At 49.4% G+C, this 18,610-nt stretch overlaps 1 protein-coding gene across 1 annotated transcript in view; it reads right to left on the reverse strand.

Annotated features, from left to right (window-relative positions):
- Positions 1–18,610, reverse strand: part of CFAP77 (cilia and flagella associated protein 77) — a 131,914-nt gene that overhangs the window by 39,580 nt on the left and 73,724 nt on the right. The window contains exons 2-3 of the mRNA XM_060102576.1: positions 16,013–16,112; positions 15,267–15,495 (exon numbers count right to left, since the gene is read on the reverse strand). Of these exons, the coding sequence (XP_059958559.1) occupies positions 15,267–15,495; positions 16,013–16,112 (329 nt within the window). The remainder of the gene's footprint in view (positions 1–15,266; positions 15,496–16,012; positions 16,113–18,610) is intronic.

The raw sequence follows: 18,610 nt of genomic DNA on the forward strand, positions 1-18,610 counted from the left end.
TCCTTAAAATAACCCTACCAGATAGGAGCTATTATTATGTCGTCCCCCATCTTATTGATAAAGAAACTGATTGATAAAGAACTACTGACATTGCTATTGAACTACTGATAAAAGGTTCAATGAGACAAAATAACTTGCTCAGGGTCCATATCTGGCAATACTGCACTAATGGGGTTGCAAATAGAAGACATGCTTAGTTTGGTCTGTAGCATTTAAAAATTCTTGTACACAGTATGTACATTTTTAAATCAGAAGAACTCACATAAAAATCCCAGTGGCTGGCTTTCCTTAATGAGGCCTTAGGTCATCTGGTAACACTGGGCCCACATTCCCAACTGTCAGTAACTGTCCGGAGCTGCCACCCTTCGAGCTTGAGTTTGATGCAGTCCCCACTGCTCCCTATTGCCTCACACAGGGCTGGCTTCGCCCTCTGACCTGCCAGGCCTCTGCAGACATGTGATGTTGTAACCCCAGCTCCACAGCACTTAAATGACAAAATGCTTGGTATCTCTCTTCCTTCCCAAAGCCTCAAAGAACTCCTTACTGACCATTTTTTTTCTGACATAGCAGGAGATAGTATTGGTCCCACTTACAGATGGAGAAATGGAGGCCCACGGAGACGGTACCTATGAGCTCAAGGTCAACACAGGAGCAGGAGTGCGTTGTGTTGAGTCTGGAGTCTTCAGGCTTCAAGGCCAGTTGTTCATCTGCTCTCTGTCTTCATCTATGCTCCCCCCAGAAAGGGGGCGTTGGGAGGGGTGGGGAGGGGTGGGAGAAGAGAGGAAACTCCCTTGGAGGAGGGAAGGGGTGATAAGGCCTGAAGGGGAAAACTAGGGCTAACTTGCCCATTGGGCCCAGGAGGCTTGGTGCCTGGGCCCCAGGACACTCCTAGGGACCCATGAAAATGCTCTAATTCCTTTTTTTTTTTTAATTTTTTATAGTGTGCTCGGGGCACACTATCACCTATTCTGCCTTTTATTAATTTTATGTGTTTATTTTTGCTGTGTTGGGTCTTCGTTTCTGTGCGAGGGCCTTCTCTAGTTGTGGCAAGCGGGGGCCACTCTTCATCGCAGTGCGCGGGCCTCTCACTCTCATGGCCTCTCTTGTTGCGGAGCACGGCCTCCAGACGCGCAGGCTCAGTAGTTGTGGCACACGGGCCTAGTTGCTCCGCGGCATGTGGGATCCTCCCAGACCAGGGCTCGAACCCGTGTCCCCTGCATTAGCAGGCAGATTCTCAACCACTGTGCCACCAGGGAAGCCCCGCTCTAATTCCTTTTAAAATCAGAAGAAAAAAAAGAAAAAATAATCCAGCCTGGATTATATTCATCTTTATACCAGCACAGCCATAAAATATTTTAAATTATTATTATTTTTTTCTTTTATGGAGGAAGGGGCTTATGAAGACAAGAGTGCCCGGGACCCACGGAAGTCCTGCCCTAGAGCCAGAAGACACAGGCCTCAGCCCAGATCAGAAGTTGCAGTTCATACTGTCTCTCCTCCCCTCATCCTGTTGAGGCCAGAGATTCTCAATCTTGTGGGTGAAAAAGAATCACCCAGAAACCTTATTGAAAGTAGAGCTGTCTGGGTCCCACTATCAGACAGTCTGACTTGCCAGGCCTGGGCTGGGTTCCAGGCATCTGCCTTGTTCTGAGGGTGCATGCCCCGCCCCTTAGGGGATCCTGGCCACGTGGTCCCTGGCACCCTTTGGGGGTTACAGCTCTGAGCCTCTTCCTTGCAGAGGCCCCTCCAGCCTGGCGGCCACCAGCACCTCTTTATGGAGTGGGCTGGCCATCAGCTCTGGTCCCAAGGGACCCCTGGCAGCCCCTTTGTCCTCTCTCACCCCCACTGTCTTTTTCTTAATTGTCCCCCCTTGGCCTGAGAGCTTGTCTTTTCTAACTAGCCTGGAGGAAGGGATGGTAATTGAGGTGCAGCCTCTCTCCCTGGCAGGACTCTTAGAGCTAATTAGAGGAGAGGACCTCTGGGCTGGTGGTTATTTTTTAATTGTTTGTGGATCCAACATAAAAGCTAATGACAGAGGAGGGAGGCTTAGTTAGCAGCACACTCCTGACTTCTAAATTTGTCTAAGAGGTCATTTGCAATTTGTTAACATTTTTCACAAGGGTGAATTCAATTAGCAGTCCCGCCACTGGCGCCCAGCGGAGAGCGACAGGATGGGCAGTGGAGCTGGACAGGCTTTCAGGGAGCTTCTCCCAACCTTGAGTGCCTGAGCCTGAAACTTGGGAGCTCTCCCTGCACCCGCCTGGTGCATGCCCCGCTCCCAGCACAGCTGGCTGTGACTTGAGCCCCTCTGGAGAGAAAAGGCTCAACTGAGCTGAATGGATGTGACTCAGGAGGAACTATCCTCCAGACCCTTTGGGAATCTGTGTGCAGGGGGATCCTGGCATCTGGGGAAACAGGTGAGTACCAGATGGGGCATCCCCGCCAGGGCATATGAGGGTGGTAGCAAGAGCCTTGGGAGAAAGATCCAGATCCATTGGGGCATCAGCATAAACTGAGGAGGTCCCTCTTCAGCCCGGAAACTCTGCGTGTGGACCATGACCCCAAGGAATCCCGCACAAATGTGTGAGGTGTGCCGGGCGCCTCGTCATCATGGGGGAAACGAGAAGCAAGGTGGGTGTTCAGTGATGGGAGGTGGATGTGCCCAAGGTGGGTGATTTGGACAGCGGACCCAGTGACTTTTGCATGCAGAGTGAAAAAGCAAGTCACCACACAAAGTGACTTAAATGGTATGAAACCACACTAAATAATATGCATTATTTAAGGACATCTAAGGGTAGAGCAAAAATGTGAACATGTGGGTGGGAAGCATGTCCGTTCCAACCTTAGGATGGTCCTCAGGGAACAGAGGGAAGGGTGTGGGGTTAGGGAGAGGTGAGAAGGGGCTTCCACCTGTGTTTGCTCTATTTTATTTCTTTAATAATAATAAAAAAAGGATCAGAAGCAAAAATGGCCCAGTGGTGACATTTGTTAACTTCGAGTGGCGTGTTCATGGCAGTTAGTTATGTAGCTTCTGAACTTTTCTTCTTTTTTTTGGAGAGGTTCCTCATAAACACAAAAGAAAGGGTTGGCAGAAACATCTGCTTCTCAGGAAAGCATTTACACCAGCATTTACACCCATCACATTTTGGCTGATTACAATTCTTGACTGATTACAAAGCACTTTTATATTTTTCATAGAAACGTAATGTGTAACAAGACTCCAGGGGCAGCCATTATAAATAATAATGCTAAAGGTGGTTTTCTCAAAAGCCACTATCTAAAATGCAGGACTTTCTGACTTTCTGTTAAGATGCTTTGGTGACTGTAGTGGGGTGAGTGGTGGGTGACCTCCCCAAAAGATAGGTCCTGGTTCTAAGCCCCAGAACCCAGGAATGTGAACTTACTTAGAAAAGGAGTCTTTGCATAGGTCATTAAGTTAAGGACCTTGAGATCAGATCATCCTGCATTCCTTGGGTGAAGCCTAACTTCAATGACAAGTGTCTCTATTTGAGACAAAAAAGAAGACACAGACACACAGAGAAGGAGGCCACGTGACCACGAGGCAGAGAATGGTGTGATGTGACCACAAGCCAAGGAACCCCAGGGGCCACCAGAAGCTGGAAGAGGTGAGGAAGGATTCTACTCTCAAGCCATTGGAGGGGGTATGGCCCTGGGACACCTCGATTTTGGACTTCTGGGCTCCACGTTATAGAGAATAAATTTCTTCTGTTTTAAGCCACCAGGTTTGTGGTAATTTGTTACAGAAGCCCGGGAATAATGATAGCTGAAGCTCGGCGCCCGATAATTCTGTGCTCAAGACACTGATGGTCTTCAGCCTTAGAATATTGGCCGTTCCCAGCATCGGGGATGGATCGCGATCAAGCCGTCTGTTCTTTCTGATGCAGTCAGCCAACAAGCATTTATCGAGCACCTCCTACATTCCAGGTACTGGGGACAGCAGTGAGCAAAACCAGGCGTGACCCAAAGTCTCCCTGGTCCCCCTGCCCCACCCTCCTCTGCCCACCGGGATACGACATACACCGACTGTGTTGCTACTTTACCCATTTGTTGCCTGCTTTATTTTGTGTCTTACTTCCTCTCTGTATCCCAAACACCCAGCGTAATGCCCAGCACGGGTGGACACTAAATGAACACACAGCCTAGGATGGAGGTAACGATGTGGCCTTTGAGATCAAACCCCAGCATAACCACCTTCTGGCCACGTGATCATGGACAAGCATGTCTGGGCCTCGGTTTCCCCAGCTGTAAAATGGGGATAAGAGAGTCACTACCTGGGAATTCCCTGGAGGTCCAGTGGTTAGGGCCTGGTGTGCTCATTGCCAGGGCCTGGGTTCGATCCCTGGTCGGGGAGCTAAGATCCTGCAAGCTGTGTGGCACGTTCAAGAAAAGAAGAGAGTCGCTACCTAAAGTTTCACTCTGAGGGTCACATGAGAGGCTGTGCCTGGGCCCATAGGAGCTGGAGAAACAGACGCTGGTATTATTATTCATCAGAATTAGTGCAGGGCACCGGGGATTTCGGCATGAATAGCTGGCTGCTTCCGCGTGGCTTCCAAAGGGGACAGGACTGAGCCAGGCCCTGAACTGGCCCTCAGCACGACACGCACATCCTATGAATTCTTTGGCTTGTGGCTCCTGCAAGGACAGGAATGATGTGCTGGGCTCGAGGCCTGGCTCCTCACGCAGCCCCAGGGGTGTTGCTGGCTCCCCGCGGTGTCAGCTTGTCCGTGCCTGCGTCACGGGGACACCGCGGCACAGGGACACCGCGTCACGGGAGGGGCAGACCAGCTTCACCCCAGCAACCCCTCTCATTGTGTCGAGGCTGGAGGCTGCGGAGGTGAGGACAAGGGGCCCTCAGCCAGGCCGGGCACCACACCCCCTCCCCATGCTTTGCCCACAGACATGAGAGGGTGAGGCCCAGCTCTGGAAAAATCAAAAGCGGGAGCCAGAGCCTGTGAGATGCAACCGGGGAGGCCCCGAGGGGGAGTGGCCCGGCCTCGTTAGCGCTGACCCTGGCACTGAGCCACTCCTGATGGATGGGGTTCGGGCGGGACAGGCCCCGGGGGAGCGGCGGCCCTATCCATTATGGGCCCATCAGCTTCTCTCTGCTCCAAATGCCACGAGCCTCGGGCTGGGAATAAATCTCTGTCTGGGCTGCAGGAGAGCAGAGAAGGAAAAAGGCAAAGCATGAAAAATGTCTCCTTCCGGGCTCTGGCAACAAAGCTGCCTTGCAGGATGGAGCTTGAGCCGGAGTTTGGGGAGATGAGAGGGGGTGCAGCAGGCAGTTGGGCAGGGGTCCCAGAGAGGCTGGGCTTCCAGGAAGGTAGGAGGGAGAAGGTAGAGCCCTCAGATCACCACCTTCCTCAGCTACACCTGCCCGCCTGGGCCCCTCTTAACAGAACTCCATCCAGGTCAGGCCCACGGAAGCAGGCTGGCTCTGAGGTGAGGGACCCCTGTCCCCTGTCGGGTCCACTGTGGGGTGTCCCAGGCCCCAGCCAGGCTGTGATGTGCCAGCCAATACCTCCACCTCCTGCAAGAAGCTTTTCCTGTCCTGGAGTAAACACGCCTCCACTCACCACCCGCTAAGGGACACGACCTCTCTCTCCATGCCTCAGCTCCTAGGGGCTGAATGGAGGTACTGGGCTTTGGCGAGGGTTAACTGAGTTATTCTGTGGAAAGCCGGCCCGCAGTGAGTGGCTGCTGTTCACAGTTGCCATCCTGCTGTGAGGACTCCCCTCCACTCCAGGCATGCTGCCTCTGCCTCCTGGAAGAGTGCAGGCTATGGATAGGGACACTGGCTCTGGAAGGAAACGTGGCTCAAATCCTGCTGCGGCCACTGACTGGCCGTGTGGTCTTGGACAAGTGAGTCTCTGAGCCTCAGTTTCTCCATCTATAAACTGGGGATAACCATCCCTACTTGGCAAAATCGTGAGGATTTAATGAGATGATACGTCTAAAGTGCTCAGCGTTACATCCATCGGCCACTCAGTGAGGGCTCTGCAAACGTTAGCCACTGGGACTGCCCCCCAAACACACATATGCTGGTCCTTGTTTTGTTTTCTGAAGCCTCTGAGAGCAAAGCTCCTCAACTGTCCTCATAGCAGGGCCTCAGAGAGTTGAGGACCGTCGGCAACTTCTCTCATCCAGCAGGGAAAACCTCATTTCTTGCCTCGTTCTTTGTATACAGGGATCTCCCTCCCCTTGTCCCACCCACCAACCTGATGTCTCCCCTCTGGACACTCTCCTGTTTATGGGCCTTCCCCTGAATCTATGATGACCCCCTTTTTTTTTTTTGCGGTACGCGGGCCTCTCACCGTTGTGGCCTCTCCCGCTGCGGAGCACAGGCTCCAGACACGCAGGCTCAGCGACCATGGCTCACAGGCCCAGCCACTCCACGGCATGTGGGATCTTCCTGGACCAGGGCACGAACCTGTGTCCCCCGCATCGGCAGGCAGACTCTCAACCACTGCGCCCCCAGGGAAGCCTGACCCACATTTTTTAATGATGCTACAAGTGTGACCTGAGTGGCAGAATCGAATAGGCAGGTCACCTCCCTCGTCTGGACTTGCTACTACCCTCTATTAATGTGGCCAAGAAACACGTTCAGTCTTTGGGGCAGCGTCACTGCAATGCTGATTCACAGTATCAGTCATAGGGGAGCACAGGAGAGTCTGCTAACTGACACAGGAAGCGCTGGCGTTTCCATCTCACCTCTGGGTCTCAAACCAACTTCCTCTTCCCTTTCAATAATGTTTCAAAGCCTTAAAAGGCCCTGGACCACATTTCTCCCACAAATATTTATTGAGTGCCTACTATGTTCCAGGCTCTGATGATAGCGTGGTGGACAAAACTGGCAGTGTCCATGCCCTCCAGGACCTGTGTACCCGGTGAAGAAGCAGAGAACTATTTAACTACAGCTGGGTCAGCGCTGGGGAGCAGATCGGTGGGGCTGGGCGTCTGGTTGCCTGGCAGGATCTACCTGGCAGGTCAGCACGCAGGCTCAGGGGTCTTTGCGAGACCCACGTGCTCCCCCTTGTGGGCAGCCCGGTTTCACTCAGCTGAGCTTCAGGCCAGCAATAAACCCGGAACCGCTCTCTCCATTCAGAAACTGTCTTGGATACCTGGGACAGGTGTCTGGGAAGGGGTTTATTGTTATGTTATAGGAGTTTGGGTGGGTGGCTTGGATTTTGGCCGTCGGCTCCAGGAGAAACAAAATAACTCAGAGTGATTGATGGGCCCATTGTAAATTTGTAAAATAAATCAGCTTGGCAGAGAGATTCAGAAAGCCTGTCAGGCAGCAAACATTTTTTTAACAGCCTGTAAAATTTCCTCCATCCTTCACATTTGTCAGTGTCAGGCTGATGATGCATCTGATAGCTGGGCGAGCAGCAGCAGGGAGGGTGGGCTGGCAGCGTTCCCTAGCTTTCTTGTGTTTCTTTTTTTCCCGTGGTCTGAACGCTTTCAGTACCAGGATTGGAGGGGGTCTGGACTAGACTAATTGGTGGATGAGTTAAGTGTTCTACCCGAGTTGCTACTGGCTTCATATTCAGACTTCAGCGTGGCCAATTGCTCATGCATTCATGCAGCGGATATTTACTGAGGCCTCTTTCAGCAAAGGCACTATGGTCGGCACCAGGGGTACTGGGGTTGAAGCGAAGCAGGCCTGGAGCATCCAGTGTAGTGAAAGTTCCGGAAGCCCCATCAAAGAGCTTGTTTATCGGGAGGTAGGTGAAGGTGAAGGGAAGTGACGTATCAAAAGGGAAGTTCATTGGGCTCTTTTGATGCGTCCAGGTTAAGTTTAAAGCTTTAAGAAAAATCCAGACAGGATGGCCTTCACCATATATGTCCTGTCTCAGCCTCCATCTAGTGCAGGAAAAATTTGGGTTGCATCTCTACCTGTGTCACCTCCATCCTTGTGTTTGTTAGGAAGGCAGCTCAGGCCAAGGTCACCATCACAGGTGGTTGGGCCAGACTAGTCCCCATCCCACTATAGAGCAGCCAGGGGCAAATGACGCCCCCTCCCTGACCCTCTGTCTCGTCTTCTGTAAGATGGGGACGTAAGCGTTGTACTCACTGAACTGTTCAGTTATTTAAGCAGAGGATGCTTCTGAGGTGCTTGGCACAATGTCTGACACGTAATAATAACAATAATAATAGTTGCCGTTATTAGTTCAAACGGGGTCTACTCATCGTCCATCTGGCCCATGTCAAATACTGACATGCAGGGAGCTGTTTGCTCATTGACTGAATGATGAATCCCCCTACTAGTATCCTTGCCCTGCTTGTGGCATGATGCTCCCAGGCAGCGTGGAGGTAGAGCCCTGGACACCCAGAATCTGCCAGGAGCACCAGCTACTGCCCAGCTCCCCCGTCCCCCGCCATCCCTGTCTCATCATCTTCGACAATGTTGGACCAATTAGGAGCAGTAACAATTAAGGTGTGCCGAGGGCATGTGAACATTTGCAAACACTTATTAAAATGCATCAATAATTAAACCCTCTTCAGTCGTTACATTTCTGGCCCCCAGACATATCTGTTTATGGACCGGGGGTCACGGCACGCTTTGAGATCTGTGTTATGGTCTTACTCGTTGGTAATGAGAATTTAAAATTCCTCCCTGACTTGGATTCTGAGATTTGACAGTGAAACGGCAGAGCGAGAATGTGCCAGCTCTTTCCAGCTACCTGATCCTAGGGGTTCGGTCTTCAAAGCCGGCCAGCTAGCCAGGGTACAAATCCAGGCCCTGCCATCGTGCAGCCTCGGGGAATGCATGCACCCTCCCTTTCCTGGCCTGTGAAGTGAGCAGAATGACACCTGCCTCATAGGATTCATTAGCCATTATATGTGCAAATGCCTGCCACGTGTAAGTTCAATTCACAGCAGCTTCTGTTAGTGGTGGGCCCTACCACCATCAGAGGACAAGAAAAGAGGCGACAGGTAGCTGAAGGGTCAGGATGACCAGTCTACACCAGCAGTGCACACTCAGTGCCTACTGGGACCAGACAGGTCAAGAGAATGAGAGAAGCCAGGCTGGGTGGAGACTGGGATAGACAGAAGGGCACGCGTGGAATCTGTCCAAAGCGGACGCTGCTCAGCCCCACCCTCTGGTGCCAGGCAGGAGTGCAGACCCAGGTTGCCTGGGCTTCTGACTTTTTAAGAGAAGCAGGAAATCTGGGGTTTTATATGAGATCTCCTGATTTTTTTTTTAATGTGGCAACTCATTCAAACTTTTGATTTTTTTAATTACTGCCTGAGCCAAATAAACATCTCTGTGGGTTGAGTTGGCCTCAGCCCTTACTTGTGATCACATGTCTACACGGGCATCCTTTTCCAGATAATTGCTTAGGTGTCCACTTCCTTTTAGCCAGAGGCTCGTGGATCGAAATGTACCTTTCTGATTTAGTGACAATCTGTAACAAATTGCTGTGGATTGGAAAGCAAATCAGCCAACTGGAAAGGAAGTAACTGAATAATCCCAAATTCAGGTTTTGACCCTACCTGGCGTTGAGGGCTTGCATGGGCAAGCGGATGGAGGCGTGCACTGCCCCTCACATCTAGCTATTTTGTCCATCGTAAAATATATAAAGGGCAAGGGGATTTGATGGTGGGGGGCCGGGGGAAGAGCTGTAGCCAGAATGTTCTCTCATACAGCAGTTACAGCCCCTCACTCAGCATCCCTAGCTTAGAGTAAGCTTCTCGTGTATTTAGTCTGAAGTGGAACTTTATTTTTTAACGTATCTTCTGTAGTTGTGAGTAAATGGTAGTCATTTGTTTCTTGGCTTCTTTAGTTATTGGACCAAATCACCCCAACAAGTCCTCGGGTAGTCAAGTGTAATCGGGTTTGGTTTTTAACATGCTTTTAAAGTAAGGAAATAAATACAATCGAGGCTTGTAAAAGGTGATCATTAGAGAATGGGCCTTGGTCCCATAACTTTAAAGTAATAGACCCATTACGGAGTGGGGGGGGGGGGGCGATGATATTTTAACTGTTCCTTGCATTGATGTTGTAAGGTAGAGGGGCTCTGCGGCAGGTTGGGCATTTCAGTAAAAGCTTTTCCAGCAGCCATTTAACCTCCATTTATGAAGAAATAAAGCGAAATTGATGCTGATTTGGGCCTGCTTTGGGGGATATTTTTGTTCCATAAAAGCCCTTTTGCTTGCAATTTGCTTAGCTGCCCTGTCACATCAGAAAGAGCTGCTGTTGATAAAGATAAAGCTTTATGGCCACGATATTTGCTGCTAACAGCAACCTAATGCAGCATTTTCATTTTTGTGCAATTAATGTTAACGTCTGCTACGAAAATTGTCATTAAATACCATTTTAAAATCCATTCAATTTGCATATGCAAAGCCCATTTACCATCACAGAAGATATAGCAGGCACTTCATCACATCCTTTCCCTGAAAATTGCAGCCACCCGGTTTTATAGCAATTGAAGATTTTTTTTTTTTAGAGTTTTTTTTCTTTTTAAACCTCCATGATCTGTATATTGACACATGCTCATTCAGACCTCAAGAATTTTATTTTATTTTATTTTATTTTTTATTATTTTTTTTTTTGTGGTACGCGGGCCTCTCACTGTTGTGGCCTCTCCCATTGCGGAGCACAAGCTCCGGACGCGCAGGCTCAGCGGCCAGGGCCCACGGGCCCAGCTGCTCCGCGGCATGTGGGATCCTCCTGGACCGGGGCACGAATCCGTGTCCCCTGCATCGGCAGGCGGACTCTCAACCACTGCGCCACCAGGGAAGCCCCTGGAATTTAATTTTTTTTATTATATATTTTTAAATTAATTATTTATTTATTTATTTTAGGCTGTGTTGGGTCTTCGTTGCTGTGCAGGGGCTTTCTCTAGTTGTCGAGAGAGGGGTCCACCCTTCATTGTGGTGCGCGGGCTTCTCATTGCAGTGGCTTCTCTTGTTGCAGAGCATAGGCTCTAGGCACGCAGGCTTCAGTAGTTGTGGCTCACGGGCTTAGTTGCTCCATGGCATGTGGGATCTTCCCAGACCAGGGATCGAACCCGTGCCCCCTGCATTGGCAGGCGGATTCTTAACCACTGTGCCACAAGGGAAGCCCGCAATTTAAGATTTTATATTGAAAGCTAGATGATAATGGATGTCCTTTCTGAGCCCAGCTGACTTAAGCTTTTCCATTGTATGTAGAATAATGCAGCCCCAGGACCAGAAACTCTGGGGGATCACGCTGTACCTCAAGCCCCAAGGAGGTGAGATATGGAAGAAAGAGCACGGGACAGGGAGTCCACCAGCCTAGTTTGAGATCTGGCTTTTGTCTGGTCACAACTTGCTGTGTGACCTTGTGAAAATCTCTTTGCCTCTCTGAACTTCTATTTTCCTGTTTTAAAGAGGGGCTTCAAACCAAGTGATTGCTAATGTGCTATGTGTTCTAATATCTCATATTTTAAAATCTAAGTACACTAGATTAAGAATCCAGGCCAAGCTGTGCTGTGAAAAAGGTGTGTGAACTTGTGGAGGTCAAGTAATCTCTCCATGACTCAGCTGGATAAGGAACCCTGCCTACTTGCTGCACAGGTTTTTTTTTAAATTAAAAAAAATCTCTTTAATTTTTTTATTGAAGTATAGTTGATTTACAATGTTGTGTTAGTTTCTGGTTCATGGCAAAGTGATTCAGTTGTACATATATACATATGTATATTCTTTTTCGTATTCTTTTCCATTATGGTTTATTATAGGATATTGAATATAGTTCCCTGTATACAGTAGGACCTTGTTGTTTATCTATTTTATATATAGTAGTTTGTATCTGCTAATCCCAAACTCCTAATTTATCCCTCCTCTACCCCCTTTCCCCTTTGGTAACCATAAATTTGTTTTCTATGTCTGAGAGTCTGTTTCTGTCTTATAAATAAGTTCATTTGTATCCCATTTTAGATTCTGCATATAAGTGATATCATATGATATTTGTCTTTCTCTGTCTGACTTGCTTCACTTTGTATGATCATCTCTAGGTTCATGCATGTCGCTGCATTTGCATTATTTCATTCTTTTTGATGGCTGAGTAGTACTGTATTCCTTTGTATACATATACATCTTTTTATTTTCTGAATTTCTTTCTTATTTGTGAATTTTATTTTATTTATTTATACAGCACGTTCTTATTAGTTATCTATTAGTTATCTTATTAGTTATCTGTTTTATACATATTAGTGTATACATGTCAATCCCAATCTCCTAATTCATCCCACCCCCCAAACCCCACTTTCCCCCCTTGGTGTCCATACATTTGTTCTCTAAATCTGTGTCTCTATTTCTGCCTTGCAAACCAGTTCATCTGTACCATATTTCTAGATTCCACATATATGCATTAATATACGATATTTGTTTTTCTCTTTCTGACTTACTTCACTCTGTATGACAGTCTCTAGATCCATCCACATCTCTACAAATGACCAAATTTTGTTCCTTTTTATGGCTAAGTAATATTCCATTGTATATATGTACCACATCTTCTTTATCCATTCGTCTGTCCATGGACAATTAGGTTGATTCCATTTCTTGGTTATTGTAGACAGTGCTGCTATGAACATTGGGCTGCACAGGGTTTTAGTGACAATGAAATGAACTTGACGTAGAGACAGAACATGCCCTGAGAATCCCAGAATGCCAGTGACTGCCGTAATACCCTATTTACAGATGAGGAAACAGAAGCCCTGGAGGGAAAGAGAGTTGGGAACAAAGGTGGGACTAAAAGCCCGGGCGACTCCTCCTGGACACCATGCTGTCTTCAAGATACTGGTGACCAGTATGGACCAGTCTAGTGATCACACAGCTGGGACTCTGTCCCTCTGCACTCCAGCAGTCCTGGAGAAACTTGCCTTGCCTTGAGGGATCAACTTGGGCATTATTTCAAAGGTGGGAGAAGGACAGTATACAGATGATTAGTTAATCTGGCCCAGAAGTGACTTTCCAATGTGTCTCTAATGCCACCTTTCAGGTTTTGAGGGCTGATGAACAGCAATGAACAAACAGCCTTCCTGGTGAGAGAGATGTGCATAGAGTTTGAGGCCAGGGAGGTGGGAAAGCTTACCAAAGAGAGGATGCTGAGCTGAGCTTTGATGAGCAAGTAGATTTTACCAGGTAGGATGCTGAGAAAGGCAGAGGGAAAAGCATACACAGGTATGGTGGCATACACTGTGGGAAACACCGTGGCAGTTCCTCAAAAAAATAAACATAGAATTGCCATGCAATCCAGCAATTACCCTTGTGGGTATATACCCAAAAGAATTGAAAGCAGGGACTCAGGCAGATAGTGTACACCCATGTTCATAGCAGCACTATTTACAATAGCCAAAAAGTGGAAATAATCCAAGTGTCCATCAAGGGATGAATAGATAAACAAAATGTGATATATACACACCATGGACTATTATTCAGCCTTAAAAAGAAGGGAATTCTGATCCATACTATCAGGACAACATGGATGTATCTTGAGTACATTATGCTAAGTGAAATAAGCCAGATATAAAAGGACAAATATTGTATAATTCCACTTATAAGAGGTCCCTAGAGTAGTCGAATTAATACAGAAAGAAAGTAGAGGGTGGTTACCAAGAGCTGAGCGGGTGCGAAATAGAGGGTTACTGTTTAATGGGTACACGGTTTCAGTTTAGGATGAAGAAAAAGTTCTAGCGATGGATGGTGGTGACAGTTGTGCCGCAATCTGAATGTAGTTAATGCCCTTGAACTGTACACCTAAAACTGGTAACTCTTATGTGTGTGTGTGTGTGTGTGTGTATATATATATATATATATATATATATATATATATATATTTTTTTTTTTTTTTTTTTTTTTTGCGGTACGCGGGCCTCTCACTGCTGTGGCATCTCCCATTGCGGAGCACAGGCTCCGGACATGCAGGCTCAGCGGCCACGGCTCATGGGCCCAGCCACTCCACGGCATGTGGGATCTTCCCGGACCGGGGCACGAACCCGTGTCCCCTGCATCGGCAGGCGGACTCTCAACCACTGCGTCACCAGGGAAGCCCAATCTTATGTATATTTAACCACAGTAAAAAATGATTAGAAAAAATAAAATACGAAATAAAGGAAGCCCCACCTCCCCCCAAAAAGCTGAGTAGCACAGCCAAAGGAAGGCACCCATCCCGCAACAGTGGGTTGTGGTGGGAAAGGACTGGAGATAGACCTATGGCCTTGCATGTGGGCAGAGCAGGGCAGTGCCACACAGATGGACAAAGATACAGGCTTCGTCTCAGGTGTCACAGATGGGACTTGGGGCAAGTGGAGGCCCCAGGCCATTCACTGCTGGCTGAGAGCACTGCTATTTATTTGTACAATGCAATGTACAAATATCGGTTTTTGTAATGCTTGTGTTGTGACATAATATGGGTTGGGAAGCCCCGTTGTACTGGACATTTGCTGGTTTTGCCTCTGCTATCGTGTTTTATTCTTCTCCTTCTGGATCAGAACGTCTATTCTTGCATCTTTTCCACCGTCAGCCCCTGTAGATCATGGGGACTGATTCCAACCACGCCCCCTCCAAGGAGGGGCAAGGGATCAGGCCTGGCCAATCAGAGCACCAGAATCCCCCGGCCTCAGTAATTGGTGCAGAGGCAAAAGTGTAACCCAGGCCTGGCCAATCAGTGTAGGTCACAATTTCTACTCACTCCTTTGGTTGGTTCAGGGATAAGCATGATACTGAAGTTGGACCAAAGAATCTTAATCTCAAGGCTTTTGTAGTTCCTACACCACACCCACTGGGGTCACTAAAAGAATAGGATGTAAGAATGGAACTGATTCTGGCCATTTTGCCACATGAGGAAGAAGCCTGTCGGAGAATGGAACCAAAACTGGGAAGCACAGCCAAGTCATGGAGAGACATACCCAATGCTGGTGACATTGCCTGATTGCCTAGATCCAGCTATGCCTCTACCTTTTCAATCACGTGAGCCAATAAATTCCCCTTAAAAAAAATCAAAGTCGTTTGAGTTGAGACTTGATTACATGCAACCACATTCTACTTTTATAGAATGTCATGCATTCCAGAGTTGGGACATGGGTCACATGTCTGCCTCTGAACCAATCACTTTGGCCGTGGTTTGTGAGATACGCTGATTGGCCAGGCCTGGATCACTCGCCCTTCCCTGGAGTCCAGAGTCATGCTCCCACATTGTTCCCTAATTCAGTCACCACTGAGCACCCCCCTCACCATCACGGGTGCCAGCCATCTGGCACGGGTGCCAGCCATCTTACCGTGACCGGATCCCGTACGTCATATTTGGAGGGAGAGAGGGCGGTTCCTTCTTGAGGCGCCGGTCATCCTGGTCACTGATGCGGATGTCATTGAGCTGACGGTAATGGAAATTCTCCCGGGCAGTTACCAGGCCAGCTTTTACTGCCCCACGGTTCATGGCGATATAATCCCGGCTCAGCTCATGGGGGCAGGTAGGCTGCTGTTTAAATACATTCCAGTGTCCAATGGCTGAGGGCAGGGAGAGACAAAGCCATGGCATGGAGATCAGTCTGGGAAGTAAAGCAATCTGTGGCATCTGACGGAGAAGAAATTGGGGCACGAATACCTTCTCATTAACCTGCAGCCCGTTGGGTGGCAGCCCTGCTTGGCCCCCTGAAAGGGTGGGGTCAGGATTCCCAGAGATTCTAGACGGTGCCTGAGCATCCTTCATGGAGCTGGGTTTGCCTGACCTTGACCTCGTTTGGGAGATCAGAGGGTTGGTCACGAGCCTGTCTATGCTTGCAGCTCAAAAGGCACAGAGCACAGACAGTCTCGCCTGGGGACAAGGTTCCACACTGTCTGGGGCCCTTGCTATTTCCCTGACACCTTAGACCCGGACCCTTCGTGGTCCTGTCCTTCTCGGCTAAGCAAAGTGTGGTTTCCGCCAGAATCGTGCTGCAGGGCAGGCCCCTTGACTCTTTTCCTGGAGGAAGTAGCCTAGGTAGAGAGTTCAAGTCCCTCTGGGCTCCAAAGGAAGCTTGCTCACCTTCAGGGACCCCTCCATCCTGCCCCCGGAGGTAGAGTCCATAATTAAAATTAATTCCAGGCAGACTGCAGCTTCTTTCCCGGGGCTTCCCAAGTTCAGCCTGTTGGGGGAAGGACAGAGAGCAAAGGTGAGGAGTGGAACCTCAGACCAACAGTATTACACTAAATTCAGTGACAGGGAGTCATCGGGTGCTTGCTTTACCCCAGGCCCTGTGGGCGACCTCAGGGCTCCTAGGGTGTGGAACACGAGCCCTCCCTGAGATGAGCGCTAACTGCTGTTGGCCGTTGAGACACACCTTGGGGAAGCCTGCCTGCTCTGCCACTGCTTAGGGGCGGGTGAGGGAAGCATAGTCAGGAGGACCCTCGTGGCGGGGGGCGGTCTGGACCGAGGCCTCGAGGGAGGAGGTGCATGTGTGCAGCAGGAGAGAGGGGCGGCGCGGTCCCCGCACTAAGCAGCCGTATTCGGGGTCCAGCCCAGATCTGGCAACCTAGAGCTGGAAATGATGTATCTTGCAGATGGACGGAAAGACCTGGTTCACGGGGACTCACCTGGGGCCGCCTAACCCTTCATTCCTACTGGGGGTGGCTCAGATCATCGTCACTGGAGCCGCCTCCTTGGATGTCACCTGAGGGTGGGGATACGGTGACAAGGCCCACTGTCACCCTCCTGGCGGCTGGACCGCCATTCTCACTCTTTGGGTCTCTGGTCAACTCCTTAACCCTCCAGAAGGGGTTTGTAGGGATGAAATTGCTCTATTATCATTTCCCCCATTGTACAGGTGGGGAAGCTGAGACCCAGAGTGGCGGGGTCACGATCCACGGCTCCTAAAGGGTGGGGCTGGAGGTCAAATGCGGTTGTGTTTGGCTTCGGGGTGAAGCTCTTAAGCATGATGCTGCACTGCCTCTCTTTAGACTAGCAGCTCCCTGAGCTCAGAGGTCCTGGCCTGTACGGTGCTTAGATCATTGCTGTTCATCAATGGACACCTGCTGAGGTCTGTGTTCCAGACACAACACTGGCTTCTTCATATGCCTCTCTTACTTAGTCCTCACAGCTGCCCTGTGAGGCAGCCCATCACTGTCCCCATGTCTCAGATGGGAAAGCTGAGGCACAGAGAGGTCAAGACAGGTTGCACGAGGCCACACAGGACAAGAAGTGGCAGAGCTGAGATCTGAACCCAGGCTGTGTCTCCAGCCCGCATTCAAATCCACCTGCTAAAGACATACCAAGCAGCTGTGTGACGCTCCTGGTGCCATCAGGCCCCTGGGGACCATGGACCTTACTGAGCTGGGTGGGTGCAGCTGCTCCTCCCACCCCCACGGGCCCCAGGCAGTGGGCTCCCAGTTGCAGGGTGTTACATCTCCCAGGACATTCCTGGCTCTGGCCTCACCAAAGCCCGCCCAGAGAGTCTGGTGGCTCCGGGCTCACCCTTTCTCCTTTTCCCATCAATCTCTCTCCTCTTTTCTCTGGCTCCCAGAGACCTGGGCGCATAGAGGTGGATGATGTGGGACCACCCATAATGGTTCATCGCTGTCTTGGAGGAAACCCCTCCCTTGGGCTGGCAGTCTGGGCCCTGCACCCTCCAACCCCATCCACCTCTGCAGCTTTGCCTTCCTGGATACTCCACGTGGTCCTGAGATTTAGGCACAATAGACCACTCCCCACCCCTGAAGGGTCTGCCGGAGTCCCAGCCTCTTTTGCTCCTGGCCTGCCCTCCCCTTTCTGGTTCTTATTCTTCAAGCTCTCTGGACCCCTCGGGCTCACGGTGGCCTCTCCCTCATCTGAGTCTGGTAACACTTACTATCCATTCTATTCATTTGGGGCTTAGAACTGAAATGACCTTCTCAGTTTCCAGGAATGCACATGCTGGGCCAGCCTGCCTGGAATATAATATCCTACACAGCCTTCTAATGGCTTCTATTGACTTCTTTTTCCTGGTGGCACATAACAGGTGTTCTATAAATGCCTGAGATTAAGAACCACGTCCTTTGGGAAGCCCTCCCAGGTTGCCCTCAGTGCAGGCAAACTTCCTTGTCTATGGCACCATAGGGCCCTGAGCTCCACCTTTAGGGCACTTTCAAAATTACACAGTAGAACCTGCTTCAGCATGGACTGGCCGTTACAAAATGGTGCTCAGTGAAGAGGCCAGTCACAAAGGACTACATAGTGTATGATTTCATTTACAAGAAATGTCCCGAATAGGCAAATCCATAGAAACAGAAAATGGATTAGTGGTTGCCCGTGGCTGAGATGGAGAGGGGAATGGAATGATTGAGGGGTGGTGGTTAAGGGGTATAAGGCTTCTCTGGGGGGGTAATGAAAATGTTCTAAAGTTGATTGTGGTGCTGGTTGCACAATCCTGTGTATATGCTGAAAGCCATTGGATCATATACTTTAAATGGGTGAATTGTATAGCATGTGAATTATATCTCAGTAAAGCCATTAAAGATTACAAAGTAGTGTAATTAAGTCATTAATTGTGTGATGATCAGTTTAATGTCTGTCTCCCTCGGTAGACTGTCTGCTAAGTCTTTCTTTCCTTCTTCCTTTCTTCCTTTTTCCCTTCCTTCCTTCCTTCCTTTTAAGGTTAATTATTATTAT

This window comes from Mesoplodon densirostris, chromosome 6, assembly GCF_025265405.1.
Source record: "Mesoplodon densirostris isolate mMesDen1 chromosome 6, mMesDen1 primary haplotype, whole genome shotgun sequence".
Lineage (NCBI taxonomy): Eukaryota > Metazoa > Chordata > Mammalia > Artiodactyla > Ziphiidae > Mesoplodon > Mesoplodon densirostris.